This window comes from Bos indicus, chromosome 19 (assembly GCF_029378745.1).
Source record: "Bos indicus isolate NIAB-ARS_2022 breed Sahiwal x Tharparkar chromosome 19, NIAB-ARS_B.indTharparkar_mat_pri_1.0, whole genome shotgun sequence".
NCBI classification, from domain to species: Eukaryota; Metazoa; Chordata; class Mammalia; order Artiodactyla; family Bovidae; genus Bos; species Bos indicus.
In genome coordinates, this window is record NC_091778.1 from 47,449,840 (window position 1) to 47,474,749 (window position 24,910).

General features: G+C 35.5%; 1 protein-coding gene across 7 annotated transcripts in view; it reads right to left on the reverse strand.

The window, feature by feature from the left end:
• Positions 1 to 278: 278 nt before the first annotated feature.
• CDC27 (cell division cycle 27) overlaps positions 279 to 24,910 on the reverse strand; it is a 57,801-nt gene continuing 33,169 nt past the window's right edge. For 2 of the 7 annotated variants that reach the window (XM_070773694.1, XM_070773695.1), the window contains exons 10-19: positions 21,494 to 21,593; positions 20,360 to 20,567; positions 19,596 to 19,768; positions 15,450 to 15,602; positions 14,306 to 14,514; positions 11,772 to 11,889; positions 9,810 to 9,938; positions 5,722 to 5,796; positions 4,529 to 4,621; positions 279 to 3,295 (exon numbers count right to left, since the gene is read on the reverse strand). In XM_070773694.1, the coding sequence (XP_070629795.1) occupies positions 4,547 to 4,621; positions 5,722 to 5,796; positions 9,810 to 9,938; positions 11,772 to 11,889; positions 14,306 to 14,514; positions 15,450 to 15,602; positions 19,596 to 19,768; positions 20,360 to 20,567; positions 21,494 to 21,593 (1,240 nt within the window). In that variant the 3' untranslated portion in view covers positions 279 to 3,295; positions 4,529 to 4,546. Of the gene's footprint in view, positions 3,296 to 4,528; positions 4,686 to 5,721; positions 5,797 to 9,809; positions 9,939 to 11,771; positions 11,890 to 14,305; positions 14,515 to 15,449; positions 15,603 to 19,595; positions 19,769 to 20,359; positions 20,568 to 21,493; positions 21,594 to 24,910 lie in introns of all 7 variants that reach the window. The other 5 variants (XM_019981716.2, XM_019981718.2, XM_019981715.2 and 2 more) reach the window with 3 other exon arrangements.

Consider the following 24,910-nt stretch of genomic DNA (forward strand, 5'->3'; position numbering starts at 1 on the left):
CTTTTGTAGTGTGGGAAAAATACATTCTAAAGTTACCAATTTTTGTCACAATATTTATTTTGAAACTCCAAATAATACTAAAAAAGGGGTGTGAATTTTAAAATAAATATATATATTAGATGAGAGTGTAAGTAAAAAAATAGAGAAGCATTGCCCTAGACTTCTGTGGAACATAATACTAATCTTTCACTATTTCGCTGTGCCTCACTATCAAAATACAGATGGCACAGCTCTGATATAGCTTTAATGACTTGATTATGAATTGCTTTCAAAAGTAATTTATTTGGATTTTCCATATCCTTTAATGAATTGCAAATATATTAACAGAAAAGACTTTCCCCCCCAAGACTGTACAATTTCTGAAATAAGTCAGGAAAAGCAAAAAAGAAGACACAAAATTACATTGTTTCAATGCATATATAACACACACATCACACCCACACTTGCATTTTCCCAGGTTTTCACAAAGAAAACAGGTCACCATATTTCTCTTGAAGACCCATACTATACTCTGGCTAAACAGAGACTTGCAAACTTTTTTCTTCAAAAAGAGCATTTTTAATAGACTAAATACTGGTTATCACTGAGTTTTTGTTTAAGGTACAACAGCAGCATGGTTCAAATATTACTTGCAGTTCTTGGAAAAAAAATAAAATTTTTAAAGTAATGAAATACAGAAAAAGTAGGACCACCTTTCATTATTTTGAGTACCATTGTTCTCTTGAAAAAATATTTCCAACCTTCTAAAATCCCAGAGTTAAGAACCATTTCCAAGGGGGAAAAATATCCAATGCTACAACATAACTTCTGAACAAGAGTGTGTGTGTGTGTATACACACGTGTGAAAGGCTTAAAGAGAAAAAATGATGTTGAAGTACTTAGTATTTCTGATTTCCTTCAAAATACTTCTGAAATTTGAAGCAATCATTTTGCTTGATTAAAATGCGTATCTTCTTCTGGTTATTTGATCCCCATACTATGCAAAAAAGAAAGAAGAGAAAGCCAGAAACAGTAAATAGGTAGGAAATGCTTCCAACAGCTAAATGACTTTGAAAGTAGAGGTGTGAGGAAAATGCAGTCAGATCAATCTGGGCTGATTATCGATCAACCAACCATAGCCATGCTGTGCCTTCCACAACTATCCTTTTATTCTTGGTCTCAAAATTAATACCAGAAAGACTTACTTCTGGCACAGGACATAAATTCCTACTACAAAACATAACTAATTATACATCAGCAAATTGTTTTCTGAGCATAGCTTTCTCCAAGCTTTGTAACAAAGAGCTCAGATCAAAGCTTTCTATGAAAACTCTATATTTGATACTGTTATACAGCTGGCTTATGATTTGCCAATTAAAAAAAATAAAAGAATATAAAATTAAATATTACAGAACTAACGGATAATAAAATGGAATATTTGTTAGAATTCAAGTGCTAGCCTTGGGGAATCTTTAATGATATTCATTTACTCCCAATCTTTCCTTTTCTTATAAATTATTTTTTTAGGCAGCACATAAACAGATTTAGGTAGGAAATTTTGCTAAATACCTCTCTGGCACCCCAATACCCAACCTAACACTCTGACTTGAATTAGTTTATAATGCAATTTAATCCATATTCAAATAAGCAGATTAACAGTAAATGACAGAAAATTACTGAGACTACGGGCTAAAATTTTTTCACATCTTCTGTAATCCACCTTATTTTCACAGCTTGACTAACAAAATACATGTAACCAGTAGATAAGTTTGTCCTTCATCAAATAATCCACAACAATAACTGTAGGCCTGTCATTTGTAAGAAACTATAAATTTGTTATATTCTGACATTGGCACTTAATAAAATGTTAACTAAAGTTTCTCTAAAAATTTCAAACATTACAATAAAGGAGATACACAATTTAAAACTTTAAATCGGTTACTGTGAAATTCCAATAATTCCCATTTTATTATGCATAATTAGATCTTTAAAATTGTGGTCATTCCCCAAAGACATCAATCTATATTACGATAAACTCAAGAGAGAACTCGTCTCCTTCATAAGAGTGGGTGGTTTTTTGTTTTTATTTTTGCAGCTAAACATTTCTAATATTCTAAACCCAATCACTCTCAGTACATGTTTTGGTAACTCACACTACTGGAAATAATCTGAAGCAGAGAGCAGAAAAGAATGGAAATGACCTCACCAAAGGTAACCACACTTTCTTGCACCTTGCTTAAACACTTAAAGAAAGTCAAAGGGATACTGTCTTGAACAAATATAAACTCAAGGTTATGGTAGGATTCTGATTGTATTAAGGCTTTCACTATCATGATCTCTTAAAGTCTTTCCATTTAGTGTTCTCATTTTGATTCTTCTGGTGAACTTAAATGGTTATTAAGAGCCTTGTTTTGGCTTTTCAGTGGGCAACCCCTCTATCATCTCTGAATGTTAGAGGTGATCCCACAGAGCTCAAAGAGAAGAGGAAAAATGTTAAGGACCAATTTTAAAGTTTGTAATACCAAGATAACGATGATCAACACTTTGAGGCAAGATGAATAAATTAAAATTCTTGGTTGGACATTAAAGTATTCTTACCAAGAATAAGTGTACACTGTTATGGAGGGATATTGATTCCTACATATGAGTCCCTATATGCTCATTACATTTGTTATGGGAGACACTGAAGTTTAAGGTAATTTACATTCCTTGGCAATCAGGTTACTCTGTTATAGGCAATGTCTTTTATTGTTCCATCTGGCACTTGCTAACACCATTCTTGAAGAACCTAGAAATGAAGGTCAGTCACTTTGTTTATCAGGAACAGAACCAAGTAAAAACAAATTTTTGGAAAAACGACCAAGAGATTCTGGTTCATCACTATTTTCCATATCTAATGGTTCCTTCAGGATAAAACATAACTCTTCCTTCCATGATAGCTTTCCAACAAAGGGAGATTAAAGAAAAAAAAAAAGAAAGAAAAAGAAAGTTTCCCACCCTATCCCCTCTGAACTGTCATTCATACTGGTGAAAGAGCCAGTCTTCTTAGCAGCTAAATATTGCACTGCCTTTCATTCTGTGTACAGTCAGGGTCCAGTGAAAGTGGCACACTCAGGATATAAGTGATGGATGATGACAATGCTGGCTCAAGAGTGAAGACTCAGTATATGGAAGGACAAGAAACATGTCAGCATGAGTCACACATCCAGTTGCAAAGGTCTGATTTCCAGAAGTTAAAATTCATCACTTTCAGCTGCATGAAGTTGTGTGTCATCAGCATCCGTCATGCTGCTCTCCTGGGATTCATCTGTTCCCACTTCAAAAATAAAAAAGGTCTACAGTAAGGTATCTGAAAAGTATTTTTTTTTAGTTCATGAAAATAAGTAAAGAAAACTATTATATTCAGAGAGCTAAGACCTTAAACAAAAGCCCTTAAAAATCCTGATATCCTTCAATAAAATGCAATTCAAGTTCCTTATTTTACAGCATGTCTAAGATTATTTTATTGCATTTAACCATTAAGAGTTTTAACTACTAAAACTGTCTCTCTCTAATGAATTCTTATTCCCTAACCTAAGAATTGGGCTTCCCAGGTGGTGCTAGTGGTAAAGAGCCAGCCTGGGAGACTTAAGAGATGTGGCTTTGGTCTCTGAGTCAGGAAGATCCCCTGGAGGAGGGCACGGCAATCCACTCCAGTATTCTTACCTGGAGGATCCCACGGACAGGGGAGCCTGGTGGGCTACAGTCCATAGTGTCGCAAAGAGTTGGACACGACTGAAGCAATTTAGCACACACTCAACCTAAGAATTAGAACTATTCTCTAAGACATTAAAAAAGACTAACATTCCACCCAACTGTTGACTTCACTTTGGGGATAGTCCCTATTAGTTCACAAAAATATAAAATATATTTCTGGAACAAAGGCATCTTAGTTTATCTTATCAGAGGTCTCTCAATTTATATTTATCTGCCTTTTAATTAACTGATGTATAGCTGACTTACAATATTATGTTAGTTTCAGATGTACAATATTTAGATTTTAGATATGTGAGAGTTACACAGAATTTGAACAGCCACTACTACAGATCTGTCAATACTTTAAAATGTTCACAAATTTATTATTCATTCACTTAGCACTTCCAATGTTTTCAACATAGTCACACCTATCATCTTTTCTCCCCCTACCACATTCCTAGGAAGCAGGTAAGCCAGGCATTAGTTACATAGGTTGAAGCTCAGGTAAAAATTAGCAATGGATTTGTGAAAATCACACAGCAAACTAGATCCAGAACTGAAACTAGTTACCTGGCTCCATATGCACACTGTTGTTTTATTACCCTGTTCAATTTCCCTAAAATTTCATTTGGTGTAAAAAATCTATTGTTTAGAAATAAAATTCTTATGCAAAAGGCAGCTTTCTGAATATTCAAAAAATTTTCCACTTTATTCTGTGCCATAAAGAAGTATCTGTTTCCTCTGATACGGTGTTTCACTAGCTTTCTGGTTTGAATAATCACATATAGACCTAAGTCACATGGATGATACTCACTGATCTGTTCTTCTTGGGTTATTGGCTCCTCATCATCTGGAAGGTAGCGTTTATCAATTGCCTCTTTAATCTGGTTATTGGCTCCTTTAGGATCTAAATCCATAGCCCAAGAGAAATTCATCAGGGCGAGGTGCGTTTGACCTAACTTCTTGTAAACCTAAAAATAAACAGCAGCACTACATTTTTCATTAAGTTGTAAGCTTCATCTATAAAATCCTAAACATTTTAAATTTAAATTGGGTTCCTGATTGGTATGTTGTAAGTTCATTCTGAAGAACAGGACATTTTCATCCTATAGAAGAATTCATACCAACTTTTGAGTTCCTTTTAATATATTCAGGTATTATTTTCAGAATCCCTTGCCTGTATCTCTCAGGTAGTGAGCTTCCAACACATCTCACTCTGTTTGGAACAATGACAGTGGACTATAAATTGTTTAATTAGTACTCATTTACACTGATTTTAAATGGAGTTATAGCAACTGTCCCCTGATGGCTCAGTGGTAAAGAATCCACCTGCAATGTAGAAGTCACAGGAGACATGGGTTCGATCCCTGGGTCGAGAAGATTCCCCTGGAGGAGGAAATGGCAACCCACTCCAGTACTCTTGTCTGAAAAATCCCATGGACAGAGAAGCCTGGCTAGCTACAGTCCAAAGGTCACAAAGAGTCAGACACAACTGAGCGTGTGGTAACCATACATACAAAGCAACTCTCACCAGTGTCCACCATCCTCACTTACTTTAACCAATTGGCTTCTGGGGACCCAGTGTGTAAAGTCCTGACTAGTCCTGCCTCAGAAATTCTGCAAGCCATTTTTTTGAACTAAGACAACACCGTGGTATTATTTTTCTTCTTTTGGGAGATGTTTGTGTATTTTATTGATAACTGGAAGTTAACGGTTTTCCTTGAGGTAGTCTCAGTCATGAACTCATTATCAGTCACTGGGCTGCAAGTGCTGATATACTTCCAAAACTACAGAAAGATTACAGGGTGTGTGCTCTTGCTTCTTCATTAGGATATCTATCACCTTCTTAAATGTTAATAAAAACTAAATCCATGATTTATTTCCAGAGTATATAGTTCAGAGATCTAGCTGAATTTGCTCAATAGATGGTGCACAATACAACATATTTATTTTTCAAAAGTTAGTATCTGTTATGATAGAGTTTAGAACCAGGGCCCCAATCTTTACCTTTCCTATTAAGAAGTAAACGAGGGATTCTTTGGGAACAATTTGTTTCAATTCTTCAAGTTCTTGTAAAGCAGACTGAAAAAAGCAAAGAAAAATACAATAGCAAAATTTTTACAGTTTTGACTAAGCAAGTGATTTTATTTAATTTCTCAAATCTTAACTAAAGCTTATTAGATCTTAATCAAAGTACTACCTTGCTTCAATAATCCCTGTGAAAATGCAAGAAAAATACTATTACAACAAGAACTAAGAAATGTCAGGAATTCACTCAAATTCACTGAAAACATACACAATTCTTTGTGAAATATGGAGGTGATAACCCTAGCTTTTGTCACAATTTTATTTAAAACAGCTAAATTCAATCACATTGTGTATAAAGATGTTTTAAAAACTAAGTTGCAGAACACTTCTGAAGTTCTGTTAATACACCTTCTCCCTGACACAAGCACTAGCTTTGAATACCAACCTGCCATTTTAACTAATAATGAAGAACCTAGAATTGAGTTAATGATTATCTAGTAATCTCTGACTACTGCTAAGTTTGTCTAGTAATCTTCTGACTACTGCTGAGTTAAGTTTGTCTAGTAATCTTCTGACTACTGCTAAGTTTGTCCAGTAATCTTCTGACTACTGCTAAAGGGGTTCAGGAGATTGAGAAGACAGATAGGAAAATTGTATGTTTATTTAAAAGAAAGATCTGATGATTCAAAATAAAAAACAGCTCCCCAAATGAGAAATTGTCAATTTTTCACCTAGTAAACAGATAAAAATTAAAAGTTTGATATTACATAAAGTTACCATGAGGGAGGAAAGACAGGTATTCTCATCACTGAGGGCAGAACTGCAAATTGATGCAAACTCTGTGTGAGGACAACTTAACATTATCTATTAAGTTAAAAACTACATGTAAACACCGATTCGCAATCCATTTGTTAGGAATTTGGCCTAGTTATGTCAACTAACATAATATTTTTCTAATCAGAACAATAAAAAGTCAGTGAGAAGAATGACATTGCTTAAAGTTTTTGCAAATCTCTGGTTAAGAGAAGATAGCTTTTGCATTTAATCTGTTATGATGTTACGTCAAGTAGCTTTTAGAACACCCCACTGTACACTGGTGACAAAATGAAAGTGAAAAAGGCAAATAACATCTAAATATTATTATGAAAATAGTTCTCACCTGTGGACTTTCTGGAAAGATTTTTGGTAACTCCCCAGAAGTGCCCAGACTACACTTTAGAATCACTGCTTTGAATGTATTTTAATCAAGATGTTGTACCCCAAACATCTATACTGCTACACCACAACAGTTTAGAACTAATATATTTTCTATGAAAGCATCACTACGAACAAACCTAGTGGAGGTGATAGAATTCCAGTTGAGCTATTCCAAATCCTGAAAGATGATGCTGTGAAAGTGCTGCACTCAATATGCCGGCAAATTTGGAAAACTCAGCAGTGGCCACAGGACTGGAAAAGGTCAGTTTTCATTCCAACCCCAAAGAAAGGCAATGCCAAAGAATGCTCAAACTACTGCACAATTGCACTCATCTCACACGCTAGTAAAGTAATGCTCAAAATTCTCCAAGCCAGGCTTCAGCAATATGTGAACTGTGAACATCCTGATGTTCAAGCTGGTTTTAGAAAAGGAAGAAGAACCAGAGATCAAATTGCCAACATCTGCTGGATCATGGAAAAAGCGAGAGTTCCAGAAAAACATCTATTTCTGCTTTATTGACTATGCCAAAGCCTTTGACTGTGTGGATCACAATAAACTGTGGAAAATTCTGAAAGAGATGGGAATACCAGACCACCTGATCTGCCTCTTGAGAAATCTGTATGCAGGTCAGGAAGCAACAGTTAGAACTGGACATGCAACAACAGACTGGATCCAAATAGGAAAAGGAGTATGTCAAGGCTGTATATTGTCACCCTGTTTATTTAACTTCTATGCAGAGTACATCATGAGAAACGCTGGACTGGAAGAAACACAAGCTGGAATCAAGATTGCCGGGAGAAATACCAATAACCTCAGATATGCAGATGACACCACCCTTATGGCAGAAAGTGAAGAGGAACTCAAAAGCCTCTTGATGAAAGTGAAAGTGGAGAGTGAAAAAGTTGGCTTAAAGCTCAACATTCAGAAAACGAAGATCATGACATCCAGTCCCATCACTTCATGGGAATTAGATGGGGAAACAGTGGAAACAGTGTCAGACTTTATTTTTCTGGGCTCCCAAATCACTACAGATGGTGACTGCAGCCATGAAATTAAAAGACGCTTACTCCTTGGAAGGAAAGTTATGACCTAGATAGCATATTCAAAAGCAGAGACATTATTTGCCAACAAAGGTTCGTCTAGTCAAGGCTATGGTTTTTCCTGTGGCCATGTATGGATGTTGAGAGTTGGACTGTGAAGAAGGCTGAGCGCCGAAGAATTGATGCTTTTGAACTGTGGTGTTGGAGAAGACTCTTGAGAGTCCCTTGGACTGCAAGGAGATCCAACCAGTCCATTCTGAAGGAGATCAGCCCTGGGATTTCTTTGGAAGGAATGATGCTAAAGCTGAAACTCCAGTACTCTGGCCACCTCATGTGAAGAGTTGACTCATTGGAAAAGACTCTGATGCTGGGAGGGATTGGGGGCAAGAGGAGAAGGGGACGACAGAGGTTGAGATGGCTGGATGGCATCACTAACTCGATGGACGTTGAGTCTCAGTGAACTCCGGGAGTTGGTGATGGACAGGGAGGCCTGGCGTGCTGTGATTCATGGGGTCACAGAGTCGGACACAACTGAGCGACTGATCTGATCTGATCTGATCTGATGACTGTAGGTTACAATTGTTATCAAAATTTCATGCATTTATGCTGTACCCCCCTCCCCCCACATAATCTACTTGGAAACTCTGAGAAACAGTTTCTAACACAGACACAGTATAGTATCCAACATAGCAGAAGAGCTCTCTTTTTTGCCCTAGAAGACTTAAACAACTATATACCAATAACTGTACATTAGACAGGGTTGTGTCTAGTAATGATTTTTGCCACAAAGAGATTGACGTGGCCCTCTAACAGTTTTGATTTTCATTTCGGAGGCAGGACATTGCAGAAGCAGTCAGTAACTTTTCTTATGCCCCCTTTCTAACCTACACCTAATCATGCATCAAAGTAAACCTGATAATCTGGCTGAGCCCCAAGCTGGTACTCAAAAATGATTATACCCATTCTGGCCTGGACAATGGGTCAGATTAGAACATGGGTTTCTTGAAGCAAGTATAGGCTTGATTTACATGGCATTCCTCTTAGATGAGATTGCTTATGCCTTTAAGATTAATAAATAAAATCCTTCAACTGAAGAACCTGACCATATATCAGATTAAATAAAAACTTTAAAAATTTTTGTACAATGAAGCCAAGACAGGAAAACAAATGCTGAATTATAATTATAGTAAGCTTCAAAGAGCGAGTTAAAAATTGTTAAATGTTTATTAGATTTAAAGGACGTTGTAAAAGGCAGAACAGTAAGATTAGACATCCACTTCTTCATAAAGAAAATCAGAGCAAGACTCCATGGGGTCACAAAGAGTTGGACATGATTGAGTGACTAACTCTCCCTCTAAGGGAGTACTAGATGGTAAGCTATTCAAAGGCAGAAAATATGGTTGCTTCATTTGCCACTATATTCCTAGTGTCTGACATATATTAATAATAGGCATTCAAATAAATACTTATTGAATAATGCACATATATTCATTTATTCTGTTCATATATTTTGGTCCTAATACAATGGTTTAGGTTTTACATTTAAGGTAACTGCCTTTCCCTATAGGAAATCTTTTTAAAGGATAAACTTTTATTCCTAAATATATACACACCCATCCTTCTTGTATTTCATGAAGAAATATAGGCAAAAAAGAAATAGCTTTTAAAAATGGGGAAATAAACTATTTAAGACAAAAATTCAAGTATAAATAACTTTTAGTTTATTTAAAAAGTGGCAAAACTTAAATAGTACTATGTTGAGGACTGTTAAGATACACGCACGCACACACACACACACACACACACACATATATATATATATATCTTACCTTATATTTTTCATTTGCAAATAAAACTGAGGCTCTGTGAAATTTGCATAGAGGGTTCTTAGGATCAATAACAATGGCTTTGTTTAGGGTATCCAAAGCCTTCTCAGATTTTTTCAGTGCATGCTGAACCTACAAGAAATAAAGATTCTATTAATGTTTCCTTTTGATATTTATGAGGAAAGGTAAAAACCAAATAGTGTGACTCAAAAACAACACAGCTCCCAATTCACCATTACTCTCCATAATGATAATCAGATTCTATCTTTAGAGTAGATATTTGGTTACCTTTAAGCCTAAAAGACAAGAAAAACCTTAGTCTTTCTTCACAAGAAAATCTGTGCTATTTTGTTAGATAATACATTTTAACAGACTTATTATGGTCCTCTAAATATTAGACTTCTCAGAATTTTTCAAGAACCCCTAGGAGCTCTGGCTCTGAAACTTACCAACTTTGTTTTACTCAGAACAATTACACTTTTACCTATTTTAGGAATTTGTTTTAAAAATAATTCTTCTGCTTTACATATCTGAAAACCATTGATCTGTAATTCTAGGTAGTAAGTAATTTATTTCAAATAACTTAAAAAAAAAAAACAAAAACAAAAGCAAACCCAATCAAGTCTCATTATTTATTCATGTGTACTCATATTGCTATGTTCATTCTTAGATAAATTATATATTAAAAATAAATTTGAACAGGCTCAGAGACATAGAAAAAAACCTGACGGTTACAAAAGGGGAAAGGGGGTTGAAGGAGGGATAAATTAGGAATTTAGGATTAACAGACACAGATGACTATATACAAAATACATGAACAACAAGGACCTACTATATAGCACAAGGAACTATATTCAATATCTCATAATAACCTATAATGGGAAAGAAATCTGAAAATGAATATATATGTATATATAACTGAATCACCTTGCTGAAACTCAACACTGTAAATCAACTATACTGAAAAAAAAAAAAAAAACAAAACAGGGAGACTATAGCCGAGAAGTAATCTTTCCAGGTCTTAGAACCCACAGATTACACAATGCTGGACTATGGCCTTTAAGAAAGCCTGCTTTAAAAATGTTCAACTTCACTAAAAGGTAGCAAGAGATACTCAAGTTTGGTTTAAGTAAAGTGACAGAAAAAAAATCTTTGATGTATTTTCCCTATATTTTTGTACCGTATCTAACTGTAAAAGTTACCATGTCAATTCTTAAGAAAATCATTATAAAGAGCTAGAATTCTGCCCCCAAAATGAATAGTGAAATTCCAAACTCATATAATTTTTCTTATACTGTATGTTTGTTCCCACAAAGGTCAAACTTGCAAAGAGAAAGAAAAGAGGGAGGGAAAGTGGGAGAGGGAAGAATGGTGAAAGGACAAGAACAAGAACTTAAAAAAAATGTTCCAAGCTTTCAGAGAAATTAGTAAATGAGATTTTAAAAAATAAACATACTCGTTCTCTTATCCTATCAAAGTACAACTTATTATCACATACAGTAAGAAAAATATAAACATAAAATTGACCATTCTCACCACTTTATAAGAATTTTAATTAGTTCTGACATATCTATACCACTCAGAGGCTAAAATACAAGGAATCATTTGCCTTAAATTATTAGTTACTTAATTTAGGAGCTAAATATTAACATGGAAAACTGCTTTCAAAAATATCAAGTATCTCATATTAGTGTTATAATAACCCTATGAGGTAGGCAAGATGGCATTATTTGTCATTCACAAAATAGAAGCTCAGAGAAATTAAGTAACTTGCCCAAGGAATGAGGGTACTCCATGATTTCTCTTTATGCCAAGCAAAAAGGCGGTATTTTTGGCTGTAAAAGAATCCAGGATATTGTTTCAAGAATAACAATAACAAAAACCCCTAATTTTCATTACAGCAATTAAGCCAATAACAAACACTCCAAAAGGGATCAACCGAACAATACTTAGAAAGCTACTTACTACTCCAATGTGGCAAAGCAAAACTGAACTTTGAGGGTTGATGTCAAGTGCTTTCTGGAAATGCATTTCTGCAAGGCTGAATTTTTCTTGCTTGTAATAAATCATTCCTAAACCATACCTGAGAGTTTAAAATAAAATACAATTTTAAGGATGTGAAATGCTAATTTAGTTTAGCTAATAAAAGGATATGTATGGAATGTGGCATTTTAATAAACCAGTAGAAAAATACTGATGGTCTTAGGGTAGGCAAAATCTAACATGATAAAAAACTGCCCAAGTGTTTTAGACAAGTCATTTTTATAAGTAAAAACAATCCAGTCAATCAAACAATCAATCAAATAAAACTATAACAACTAGAAAAAAAGAAACCACATCCTTAGACCTACCACTACAATATAGATTTAATAGCTAATTTTTACTGAGCGATTATCATGTGTCTGCTGATAATTTTATTAAATTCTTTGATTTACCTTATTTAATCCTAGATGGAACCAAGGAGATAGGTATTGCTATCAATCACATTTTAAAATAAAACCAGTCCATTCTAAAGGAGATCAGTCCTGGGTGTTCAAGGACTGATGCTAAAGCTGAAACTCTAATACTTTGGCCATCTCATGCAAAGAGTTGACTCACTGGAAAAGACTCTGATGCTGGGAGGGATTGGGGGCAAGAGGAGAAGGGGACGACAGAGGATGAGATGGCTGGATGGCATCACCTACTCGATGGACATGAGTTTGAGTAAACTCTGGGAGTTGGTGATGGACAGGGAGGCCTGGTGTGCTGCAATTCATGGGGTTGCAGAGTCGGACACGACTGAGCGACTGAACTGAACTGAACTGAAGGGTGGGTAAAGAATCAGCCTGCAATACAAGAGCTCCAAGAAACCTAGGGTTGGTCCCTGGGTTGGGAAGATCCCTTGGAGGAGGAAATGGCAATTCACTCCTGTATTTTTGTCTGGAAAACTCATGGACAGAGGAGCTTGGTGGGCTACATACAGTCCACAGGGTAGTGAAAAGTCAGACATGACTCAGTGACTAAACACACACACAAGTATTCTATTCAGATCCTCCCTCGATGATTCTAGACCCTAAATTCCTAATAATGTTACTCCCATATTATTTGTCCAAATACATATATATTTTATACTATGATTACAGTATGCATAGTTAATGGTCTGCTTACCCTCTCCCCACTCACTGTATGAAAAATATGCTCCTATAGCTTTCAAAACTTATAGACTTCAAAATTATAATTTTTAAAGGCTTCACATAGATATCAAAATTACACATTTTAAAGACTATGCAACAGTGTATCAAGATGATATACAGGAATGTTCCCTGAATTTTCAAAACATCAAATACATTGTGACGGATTTACATTAAGGATCCCTCTTGGTGAAACTAGGTAATAATGAAGGGGAATAATCAACAAATGATTATTATAATTATGTTAGAGATCAAGAAAAGGTATGAAAAGTTCTGTGCTAATAATAGTGAAAATGGAGATAACTAAAGAAAGACTACTCACCTTGGAGTTGGAAAAATAAATTTGCTTAGTTTAGTTAAATACTTAGTTACCTGAATAACTCAATATTGAAAGTCTTCCCAGTAAAAGCTTGCTAGTCTGAATATACCTCCTTTTCTCTAAATGCAACAATTATTTTTATAACAATTTTGATACAGTAAATTTTGTTAAGAATGCAACTACTGAAATATGGCAGAACAGATAACTACACATTTAAGAAACAACTCAAGTCCTATTAAGAACTGAGCTCTGAAAATATCACAGAGAATTTTATGTGAATGTTGGCAAGCCTGACTGTTTAACTGGTCAACAGAAGCTAGTACTCATCAGGCCATCTTTCAGGCAATGTAACTACTTAGAAATGAGATAAAATTCATTAAAAAACACATATACAAATCAAAAAATATATTTCAGTAATCTAGTGCTTCAGATTTAGAAACTGCTATGATTAACCCAATCATTAATAGATTAACCTTCCTATTCATCTACTTACGCACAAGTATAAAAAAGTAAAACAGATATTACTTAAACTGGACCATTCTTGATAAACTTAATAAACCAGAACTAATACTTAATAAATCTGCCAAAGAGCAACAACTATGGATAGTTTTCTATATTTATTTTCTATTATCCAAAAGGTAGCAGAAATTACCTATTGGATAATAGAAGAATTATACTGTTATTATAATTATGATAGAGAACCATTCTCTATTTTCATCACCATTTTGATTTAACAATCAAAGTAACAATACCAGATATTAATACTTGCAAAAGTTTAGTAGGAGAAAAAGTAGAAAGTGTTCAATATAAGCATCTGGAATTCTATTGGCATTAGTTAGGAGTTTGTTAAAGGTATAAATTTCACATAAAAAACCACTTAGGTTAGAAGCTACCAACCAGTATGTACCATTCTTCAAATTTATGACAACAAAGAAATAATCTCACAAGAAAAATTACTGGGTACCAGCCCCATTAATAAGACACTGTCTTTGCACTTTGTTAGCACTTACCATGCATTATAATGTCTAGGATTGACTCTGATAGCATTTCGAAAACAAGCTAATGCTTTGTCTAATTCTTCAGTTAACACAAACTCGTGCCCTAATAGAGTATAGGCATAAGCATAATTTGGATCAACCTGGATAGCTCTCTGGAAGAATTTAATTGCAATATCATGTTCCCGCTGCAAACTGAAACAGTTCCCTGCAGCACACCAGGCCTTAAAAAAAAAAAAAAGGAAACAAAAACCAAATGCATAATTAAAATTCTGATTTATTTTTTTCTAACAAAAGCAATCTATGACTAAAATCAAGACTCAGATCTTACGTAGAACAGAAAGACAACAACTGAAGAGCTTTAATAGATATAGTCAATGCTCATTATTCAAGGATTCCATATTTGCAAATCTGTCTATTTTCTAAAATTAACTTGTAAAACCAAAATCAATACTTGCAGTGCTTTAGTGATCATTGGTGGACCCACGTGTGATATGTGTGTGTATATTTCTCCTAGGAGTAATGGCTCAGTATTTGTCAATTTAGCGTTCATGGAAACTATAGACCTAACTACCAGGAATAATGAGAACTGACTCTTAAATTCTAAGTTTAAATGTGTTACAAAGGGACCACTAAATATTCTTGGGATGCAAGGAAATAAAACCCTTATAGGACTGAAACATGTAAATAACCTGCCTATGCCTTAAAATGACAGTTAAAATTATTATTTTAATTTAAAATGAGCACTTTAAAATCTCTATTTCTGTTTAATGAACTCTACTCTTGGTGACAACAGCAAGTATAACCAAATCTTGATTAATCCTGAATGAAATATCTGCTTTAAGATTTTTCTATTTATGAATCTGTACCATATATTCTAGGATTTCTCCTTCTCTTGGCCTATAGAGAAAAATGCAAAAATAAGCATGGATGAAACTAAATTAATGATTTGGGTCATTCCCATTTGGTAAAGACAATCAAAAAACAGTTGCAGGGAATTCCCTGGTGATCCAGTGGTTAGGACTCCTCACTGTTACTACTGAGGGCCTGGGTTCAATCCCTGGTTGGGGAACTAAAATCCCACATGCCACGCCGATGCAGCAAAAAAAAAAAAAAGAAAAGAAAAACAAACATGAACGAAGTGCTTCAGTTAATTTACCTCTGGTGAATTTTTATCCATATCTGTTAAGTCTTTTGAAAGAACTGAAAGAGCAACATCCTTTTGAAGATGCCAAAGTGTTGTAGAGTAGATCTCCATGCCTTCGACTCTGTAATTCTCAATTCTCCTAACCTCTGAGAATATTCTTTCAGCCTGAAATACAAAAATTAGTAAGAGGAAAACAAGTTGATACAATTTACATATATACTGGGAGAGTGCTGGGCACTACTCTCATAGGACCTAAATGCGGCCTTGCTTTACACGTGAATTTTATGTGAATTAGCACCAACACACGGCCAAACTGAGTAACCTTCTATGGTAGGTCAAATATTGATGCAATCATATTTATACTTAACCCAGTTTTTATACACAAGTCATGGTAGGAACATAAATTCTGGGGAAAAAAAAAATTGTTTCCACCAAAAAGAAAGAAGAAAGATCCAGACAAATTTAAAAAGAAGTCAATTATTTTATTCTCAAAAAACATTATTCCAAGTTTTTATAGCAGCTTTATAGAATAACTCTCTGGAAAGGTGAGAGACGAGTGACCTCTGCAATAGAAAATCTATTTCTGTACATTTACAAAATGTATACGTACAAAAGGTTAAGTTGAACACTTTAGGGGAAAAATAGGCTTGGGTGGCTGTCAACCCTATGGCATACTGAGCACTGAATATTTCCATCAGTGTCGTACTTGCTAGGGACCACAGTCCCTGCCTAATATAAATTCCTTTTTCTTCTGCAGCACTCTCTTGACTTTAGGGTCCCTTCTCAGCTACCATGTCAAAGTTTTTTCCTTGCCACACTCACAGCTTCCAGAACTGTGCTTCTCTCCCCTGAAGTTTGACACTTTGGGCTATATGAAACCAGTTAGCTCCCCAGTTTATCAATTCGTTAAAAATTCTGAAAGTCAAACTTAGTTTAGAATAAGGAATATCAGGTCTATTTTTAATGAAATGAAGATGACAAGATAAGGAAATAGCATTCATACAACTAGAAAAATAGGAATGCTTAGATATGGCCATAAGAATAGGAATTCTTATGATATGGCCATACATCATCCAGAATTAGCTTAAATTTGTGACTCCCCTGAAAATCCTTAAAAGTTATACAGATAAGTTTTTCATTTTTTCAAACACACACTGGTTACAAGAAAATAGACCTAACAACCTGTCAAGTACAGGTTTTAGTAACCTGGTTTAAAATTTTTCAGAATCTATTGTTTCCTCTGAAAAATGATTATGCCACAGACAGAAAGGAAAATTGGAACAAAACAAAAAACTAAGTTGAAACAAAGATTTCCTTTAAATATCTGGGTCTATATCTGCTCTATGATTAGGGGTAACAAAAAAATTCATGTTAAGAACCCATGAAACAAGTAATTTTGAAAAGGCTTGCCAAACCCCACTTCTACCTACGTACCAATTAAAAAAATCACAATCCAGCAATGAAAAAGGCTGTCTACAACTCTTTTTTCTTTATTACTCAAAATTACAAGAATAGGTATCTTCTGGATTTATTCACCACCTGGAAGAATACTACACCCCTAGAGCTCTGCAAGGCTCCTTAAAGGAGCAATAATAATCTTCTTTCTCTGAGCATGTTTTTTAAAAAAATAGCACCATACTTCACTGTTCCCCAGTCTCCTTACCATGCTTCACTTTTCCTTCACATGACTTATTGCTATATGTCCTTATACATTTATTGGCTTACAATTTTTCTTACTAGAAAGGAGGCTTCCCAGGTTGCACTAGTGGTAAAGAACCTGCTTGCCAATGCAGCAGATTTAAGAGACATGGGTTCAATCCCTGGATCAGAAAGATCCCCTAGAGGAGGGCACAGCAACCTACTCCAGTATTCTTGTCTGGAGAATTCCATGGACAGAGGAGCCTGGCAGGCTACAGTCCATAGGGTTGCAAAGAGTCAGACACAATTGAAGCAACTTAGCACATGCACACTTGCTAGAAAGTAAACTCTATGAAGGCAAGCAATTATCTGTCTAGCTATATTACAGTATAGAAGAGAGTCTGGGATATAACATGCACTCAAATACATGCTGAATGTAAAAAGGGCAAACAAGTGATCTTATTATCAACTTTAAATAATTTCTATTATGTTTCTTAAAGCTTTAAAGGTTTTTCTTTTTTTTTTCATTGAGATTACTTAGTATTGTTTCTTTATTACAATAAATTCTTTACTTGTGTTATCTCATTTAGTCCTTCTAACACCCCTCTGAGGTCTATGGTATATTATTCCCATTAACAGATGAGGCAACTGAGACTCACAGAAGTTAGGTAACTTACCCACTATCACTGAGTTAGTAAAGGGTTAGCTGAGGTTAGAATACAGAAGTCTGACACCAGGGTTGACTTCATTACTCAATACTACCAACAATCTTATGAAAAGATGTTACATTCACCAGCAATCTGGGAATTATAAATGAAACAGAAAACTATGCCCTCCACTTTCCATCTATGTGGTAGATACCAATTTTAGAATGGTCAATATAAATGACATTATCAAGTGTTCAGTTCAGTCGCTCAGTCATGTCTGACTCTATCTGACCCCATGGACTGCAGCACGTCAGGCTTCTCTATCCCTCACCTACTCCTAGAACTTGCTCAAACCCACGTCCATCGAGTCAGTGATGCCATCTAACCATCTCATCCTCTGTAGTCCCCTTCTCCTGCTGCCTTCAATCTTTCCCAGCATCAGGGTCTTTTCAAATGAGTCAGTTCTTCACAACAGATGGCTAAAGTATTGGAGCTTCAGCTTCAGCATCAGTCCTTCCAGTCAATATTCAGTGTTGATTTCATTTAGGATTGACTGGTTGGATCTCCTTGCAGTCCAAGGGACTCTCAAGAGTCTTCTCCAACACCACAGTTCAAAAGCATCAATATTTTGGTGCTCAGCTTTCTTTACAGTCCAACTCTCACATCCATACATGACCACTGGAAAAACCGTAGCTTTGACTAGAAGGATCTTTGTTGGTAAAGTAATGTCTGCTTTTAAACATGCTGTCTAGCTTTGTCATAACTTTCCTTCCAAGGAGTAAGTGTCTTTTAATTTCATGTCTGCACTCACCATCTGCAGTGATTTTGGAGCCCAAGAAAATAAAGTCTGAAACTGTTTTCATTGTTTCCCCATCTATTTGCCATGAAGTGATGGGACCAAATGCCATGTTTGAATGTTGAGTTGTTTTTTTTTTTTTTTTTTTTTTTTTGAGCATTTTCTTTTTTTTTTAACATTTTTTTTAAATTTTAAAACTTTACATAATTGTATTAGTTTTGCCAAATATCAAAATGAATCCGCCACAGGTATACATGTGTTCCCCATCCTGAACCCTCCTCCCTCCTCCCTCCCCATACCATCCCTCTGGGTCTTCCCAGTGCACTAGCCCCAAGCATCCAGTATCTTGCATCATAAAGGTTTTTCTAATTTAAGTTTAGAGGTGGGGGAGGAAGTGCTTTGAAAGTAGAACTGGGGAATAAATTAGAATTTTCTTTGGCTTTAGGTTAATCATCCTCTCCTTTCCTGATTTAAACAGATAAGCAACAAATATGATTAAAATTAAAATGATAAAATCTTACAATAAGAACATTATATCCTCAATTACTTACAACTTTCTTCATTGTATTAAGTTTATAAAACATACTAAGTACCAAAAATTCATCCCAGTAAGCTCTCTATATAGTAGAAAGAATTTTGATTATAAAGGTCTACTACTACTACTACTACTAAGTCGCTTAGTTGTGTCCGACTCTTCGTGACCCCATGGACTGCAGCCTACCAGGCTCCTCCGTCCATGGGATTTTCCAGGCAAGAGTACTGGAGTGGGTTGCCATTGCCTTCTCCATTATAAATGTCTATTACATGGTAAATACATATTTTCAGATCCAAGTAAGTAGAGTACAAATGTTCCACGTAAGAATTACTTCGGTTCTCTACAAATCTATCTCAAGTAATCCCAAAGAATTCAAATTACCCTTAACATGAGAAAGAAGTGAACTGATAAGTTATTAATATTGACAAAATAAAGACATTACATAATAAATATTGACCCTTTAGATCTAGCCTTCTCAAACATAATTTTAATTAAATTTAAATTATCTCTAGAAAGGCATATGTAACTTTTTAAACACTTACTTGCATGTACTCTGAAAGTTCGAAATAGGCCCTTCCAATTTGGCACAGCACCCAACCAGTATTGTAGTGGTGAGAAGGTAGGTGGCTCAAGATATTAATAGCTTCTTTGCAGTTGTATGAACACAAAGCTAAATAACCTTTTCCCATTTCACGAAGAAGGCTCATCAAACCTTCTGGGAGAAAATAATGTAGTAAACAAAGGAAAAAAAAAAACACAATAAAGCTGCCTGGTTTTCTAGGAAGGCTAATTAAAAAATATTTCATTAAACTTTCCAACACTGGGCTTCCCTGGTGGCCCAGTGGAAAAGAATCTGCCTGCCAATGCAGGAGACACAGGTTCAATAAATATCTGGTCCAGGAAGATCCCACATGCCGCAGAGCGACTAAGCCCGTGCACCACAACTATTGAACCAGAGCTCTGGAGCCTGGGAGCTGCAACAAATGAGCCCACGTGCCGCAACTACTGAAGCCCATAGACCTAAAGCCTGTGCTCCATAACAAGAAATGCCACTGCACTGAGATGAGAAGCCCACGCACCACAGCTAGAGAGTAGCCCCTGAGAAAAAGCCCACAGCAGCAATGAAGACCCAGCACAGCCAGAACCAAAAATGAATAAATAATAAAATGAATAAAAAAGAAAAAGAAAAAAAAAAAAGCCAACATCTACCCAGAAAAAAATGTTTATTTAATGAACATAAATAAACTTACTTAAAACCAGTGAATAAAATAAAATATAAAGAAGATTTTAAGCTTTTAAAACAGACCTGCTGCTGCTTTCTGTAGATTAAATGCCTGGATCTGAGGTGTAATTGTAGAGATTTTTCCTTCTGAAATGATTGAAGAATCTAATTTTGTGATTTCCAGGCTATCATTTATGTTAGGTTGAGTTATTCCTCCTTTATTAGTTTTACTTTTTGTTTTTCTGTTTGGGATTTTAGGTGGAAACTTCATTTTTAATTTTTTGCTATTCTCCTGTAACAAGAAGGAAAATTCCATACTTGTTATACTCATGTATTTTAAACATCTATCTAACCCTTTTTTTTAAGTATTAGATATAAATAAACATATGGTTTTGACTGATCTATATTTTTCTCAGAAAAAATTTTATAAAAACAAAGTCTTCAAAGTTACTTAATTTGAAATGCAACAATTCTGAAAATAAATCATATTGACTAGTATTTAAGGTACATTAGCTTTAAGCATTTCTCTTTATTCAAAGTATATCACTTTCATTTATTAATTAAAAATAAGAAAGTAAGGAGATACAACAACTACCTAATTGTCTCAGAGCACTGAAATCTGTAAGGTATAAAACTGCTGATCTATATGTCACAATTAAAGACTGTCCATAATATTTGTCAATGGATGAAGAAAATTTACCAAAGGTATACAACTTTCCAGCTGTCCAAAGAAATGTGCAAAGAAAACAAAAAATTTTCATTCACTCTTCCCACAATCTTTCCCAATGGAAACATGTGATATAACCACAGTATACCATCAAATCCAGGAAACTGGAATTGCTGCAATACTAGCAATTAAAACTATAGATCTTACTTGGATTTCATCAGTTTTTACATGGACCTTTTAAAAAATTTTGGTTCTGTGAAACTGTGTTACATGTATGGATTTAATCAACTACCACAATAAAGATTCAGGACTATTCTACCACTACAAAAAGAAATTCCTTTGTGCTATGCTATAAAAGACATATCTTCCCCTCAGTCCTAACTCCTAGTAACTATTGATCTCCTCTCCATCTCTGTAATTTTGTAATTTTAACATTAAAAAAATTTTAAATAGTCTCCTAATGTATTCATTAGAGACTGAGTCATCAATGAACAGAAGTTTCAGAGGAGGAAGTATTAAATAAATGTGATATACAGAAATTTTTAAATTACCTTGGTTGTAGAGCTGTCACTAGTAAAAAGTCGAGAACTTCTTCGAGGCAGTGCATTTGGGGGAGATGTGATAGTGGGGCTCAATACCTGAGGTGTGGTACTAAAAAAGTTTTAAAAGTAGATATTTAAAAAACCTGTTTATGACCATTAACTATTATTTCAAGTTTATTAAAAATATGCATTCGACATGTTTGTATTCTAAAATTGATGAGATCAATCCTTTCCTCACCCTCCTATGAAAACTCATTTAAAGAACTATTCTTGTTACCATAAAATGATATAAATTAAAGCACAGACTTCACTCTATTTAAATTGCTCATTCAAACATAAAACAATCCACATAAAAGTTCTGGGTCAATAAATAGTAAACATCTATAAACCAATTATCTTTAGTCCTTATTTGGAACTATAGCAAGTGAAGGAAAAAGAAAGCTAGACATAGTCTAAATGTGGGATATTTGCTAAATAAATATTACTCGAACAATTGATACCTGAGAAGTTATTACCCTGTAAGTTCGAACAGCCACATCAAGGGATTATTCTGTAGAATGAGAGAGGGGGACATGGACAGTAAAAGTATTTGAAGAAATAATGGCCAAAAATTAGCTAAATTTGATGAAAACTATCAATTAACAGATCCAAGGAGCTCAATGAATTTGAAGCCGAAGAAAGGAGAAAACACACTAGAGCATAATCAAATGGATTAATATCAGTGATAAAGAAAAAATCTTGAGTCAGAGAAAAGAGACAGATTACATACACAGAAACAAAAATAAGGATGGCAAGAGGTTTCTTATCAGAAACAATGCAAACAAGGAGACAGTAGAGCAATGTAAAGAAAAAAACCTGTTAATTAGAATTCCATACCATGAAAATATCAATCAAAAATAAAAACAAAGGTGAAATTAAAACTTTCTTTTGAACATACAAAGGCTGAAAAAATTCATTACCAACAGACCTAGACTACAGGAAATGTTAATCACTCTGTAGAAGTAAAATATATGACAACAGCATAGAGACTGAGAAGACGAGTATAAAAATATACATTACAAGGTTTATCCTCTAAGTGACATGGTACAGTATTACCTGAATGTAGACTTTGATAAGTTAAAATATGTGATATAAACCCTAAAACAACCTCTAAAATGACAGGATAAAGAGTAATTGTTAATAAGGCAATGCTATGCTAGTGGAGGTGATGGAATTCCAGTGGAGCTCTTTCAAATCCTGAAAGATGATGCTGTGAAAGTGCTGCACTCAATACGCCAGCAAATTTGGAAAACTCAGCAGTGGCCACAGGACTGGAAAAGGTCAGTTTTCATTCCAACCCCAAAGAAAGGCAATGCCAAAGAATGCTCAAACTACTGCACAATTGCACTCATCTCACACGCTAGTAAAGTAATGCTCAAAATTCTCCAAGCCAGGCTTCAGCAATATGTGAACCGTGAACTTCCTGATGTTCAAGCTGGTTTTAGAAAAGGCAGAGGAACCAGAGATCAAATTGCCAACATCTGCTGGATCATGGAAAAAGCAAGAGAGTTCCAGAAAAACATCTATTTCTGCTTTATTGACTATGCCAAAGCCTTTGACTGTGTGGATCACAATAAACTGTGGAAAATTCTGAAAGAGATGGGAATACCTGAACACCTGATCTGCCTCTTGAGAAATCTGTATGCAGGTCAGGAAGCAACAGTTAGAACTGGACACGCAACAACAGACTGGATCCAAATAGGAAAAGGAGTACGTCAAGGCTGTATATTGTTACCCTGTTTATTTAACTTCTATGCAGAGTACATCATGAGAAACGCTGGACTGGAAGAAACACAAGCTGGAATCAAGATTGCCGGGAGAAATACCAATAACCTCAGATATGCAGATGACACCACCCTTATGGTAGAAAGTGAAGAGGAACTCAAAAGCCTCTTGATGAAAGTGAAAGTGGAGAGTGAAAAAGTTGGCTTAAAGCTCAACATTCAGAAAACGAAGATCATGACATCCAGTCCCACCACTTCATGGGAAATAGATGGGGAAACAGTGGAAACAGTGTCAGACTTTATTTTTCTGGGCTCCAAAATCACTACAGATGGTGACTGCAGCCATGAAATTAAAAGACGCTTACTTCTTGGAAGGAAAAGTTATGACCAACCTAGATAGCATATTCAAAAGCAGAGACACTACTTGCCAACAAAGGTTCGTCTAGTCAAGGCTATGGTTTTTCCTGTGGTCATGTATGGATGTGAGAGTTGGACTGTGAAGAAGGCTGAGCGCCGAAGAATTGATGCTTTTGAACTGTGGTGTTGGAGAAGACTCCTGAGAGTCCCTTGGACTGCAAGGAGATCCAACCAGTCCATTCTGAAGGAGATCAGCCCTGGGATTTCTTTGGAAGGAATGATGCTAAAGCTGAAACTCCAGTACTTTGGCCACCTCATTTGAAGAGTTGACTCATTGGAAAAGACTCTGATGCTGGGAGGGACTGGGGGCAAGAGGAGAAGGGGACGACAGAGGTTGAGATGGCTGGATGGCATCACTGACTCAATGGACGTGAGTTTGAGTGAACTCCGGGAGTTGGTGATGGACAGGGAGGCCTGGCATGCTGCAATTCATGGGGTGGCGAAGAGTCGGACACGACTGAGCGACTGATCTGATCTGATCTGATGGGTTGAATTGTGTCTCCCAAAGGGATATGATGAAGTCCTAACCTCCAGTACTGTTAATCTGAACTTTTTGGGAAATATGGTCTTTGTGGATGTCATTAACTTAAGATGAGGTCATCACGGTGGGCGCTAATTCAATATGACAGATGTCCTAATAAGAAAAAGGAAATTTGAATACAGAGGCACACAGGGAAGATGGCTATGTGGAGACAGGGAAATACTGAGTTGCCTACCACAAAATAAGGAATGCCTGGGGTAACCAGAAGCTGGAAGAGATAAGGATCCTCCCCTAGTGACGGCCCTAGCAATACCCTGGTTTCAGATAGAACTGTGAGTGAATAAATTTCTGTTGTTTTAAGCCACCCAGCTTGTGGTACTTTGCTAGGGCTGCTGTTGGAAACTAAAACAGGCAATAAAGAAGGTACAGTGGTACACATCAACTATACATCAACTAAGAAAAGAAGATAAAAAGGAATTAGTAATACAAAGAAGGCAAAATTAATGTAATTCATGTGTATTACAGTTAGTACATTTGTTTAAATGAAATGCATAATTCAGTAAATTATGTTTATATATTCTTGAAGATTAACATATATTTGGCCTATTAATGTGCTCTGCAGGAGGCTCAGGCTCCTTCTTATCACTGAGCCCTAGGCAATCATTGCCACCTACCCGAGAGCTGGCATTCATAATGAGACTTACCAGCCAGGCATTTTAGAAATACTGAGGCCTTTTATATAGTCAAGGTATATGCACATGTGTA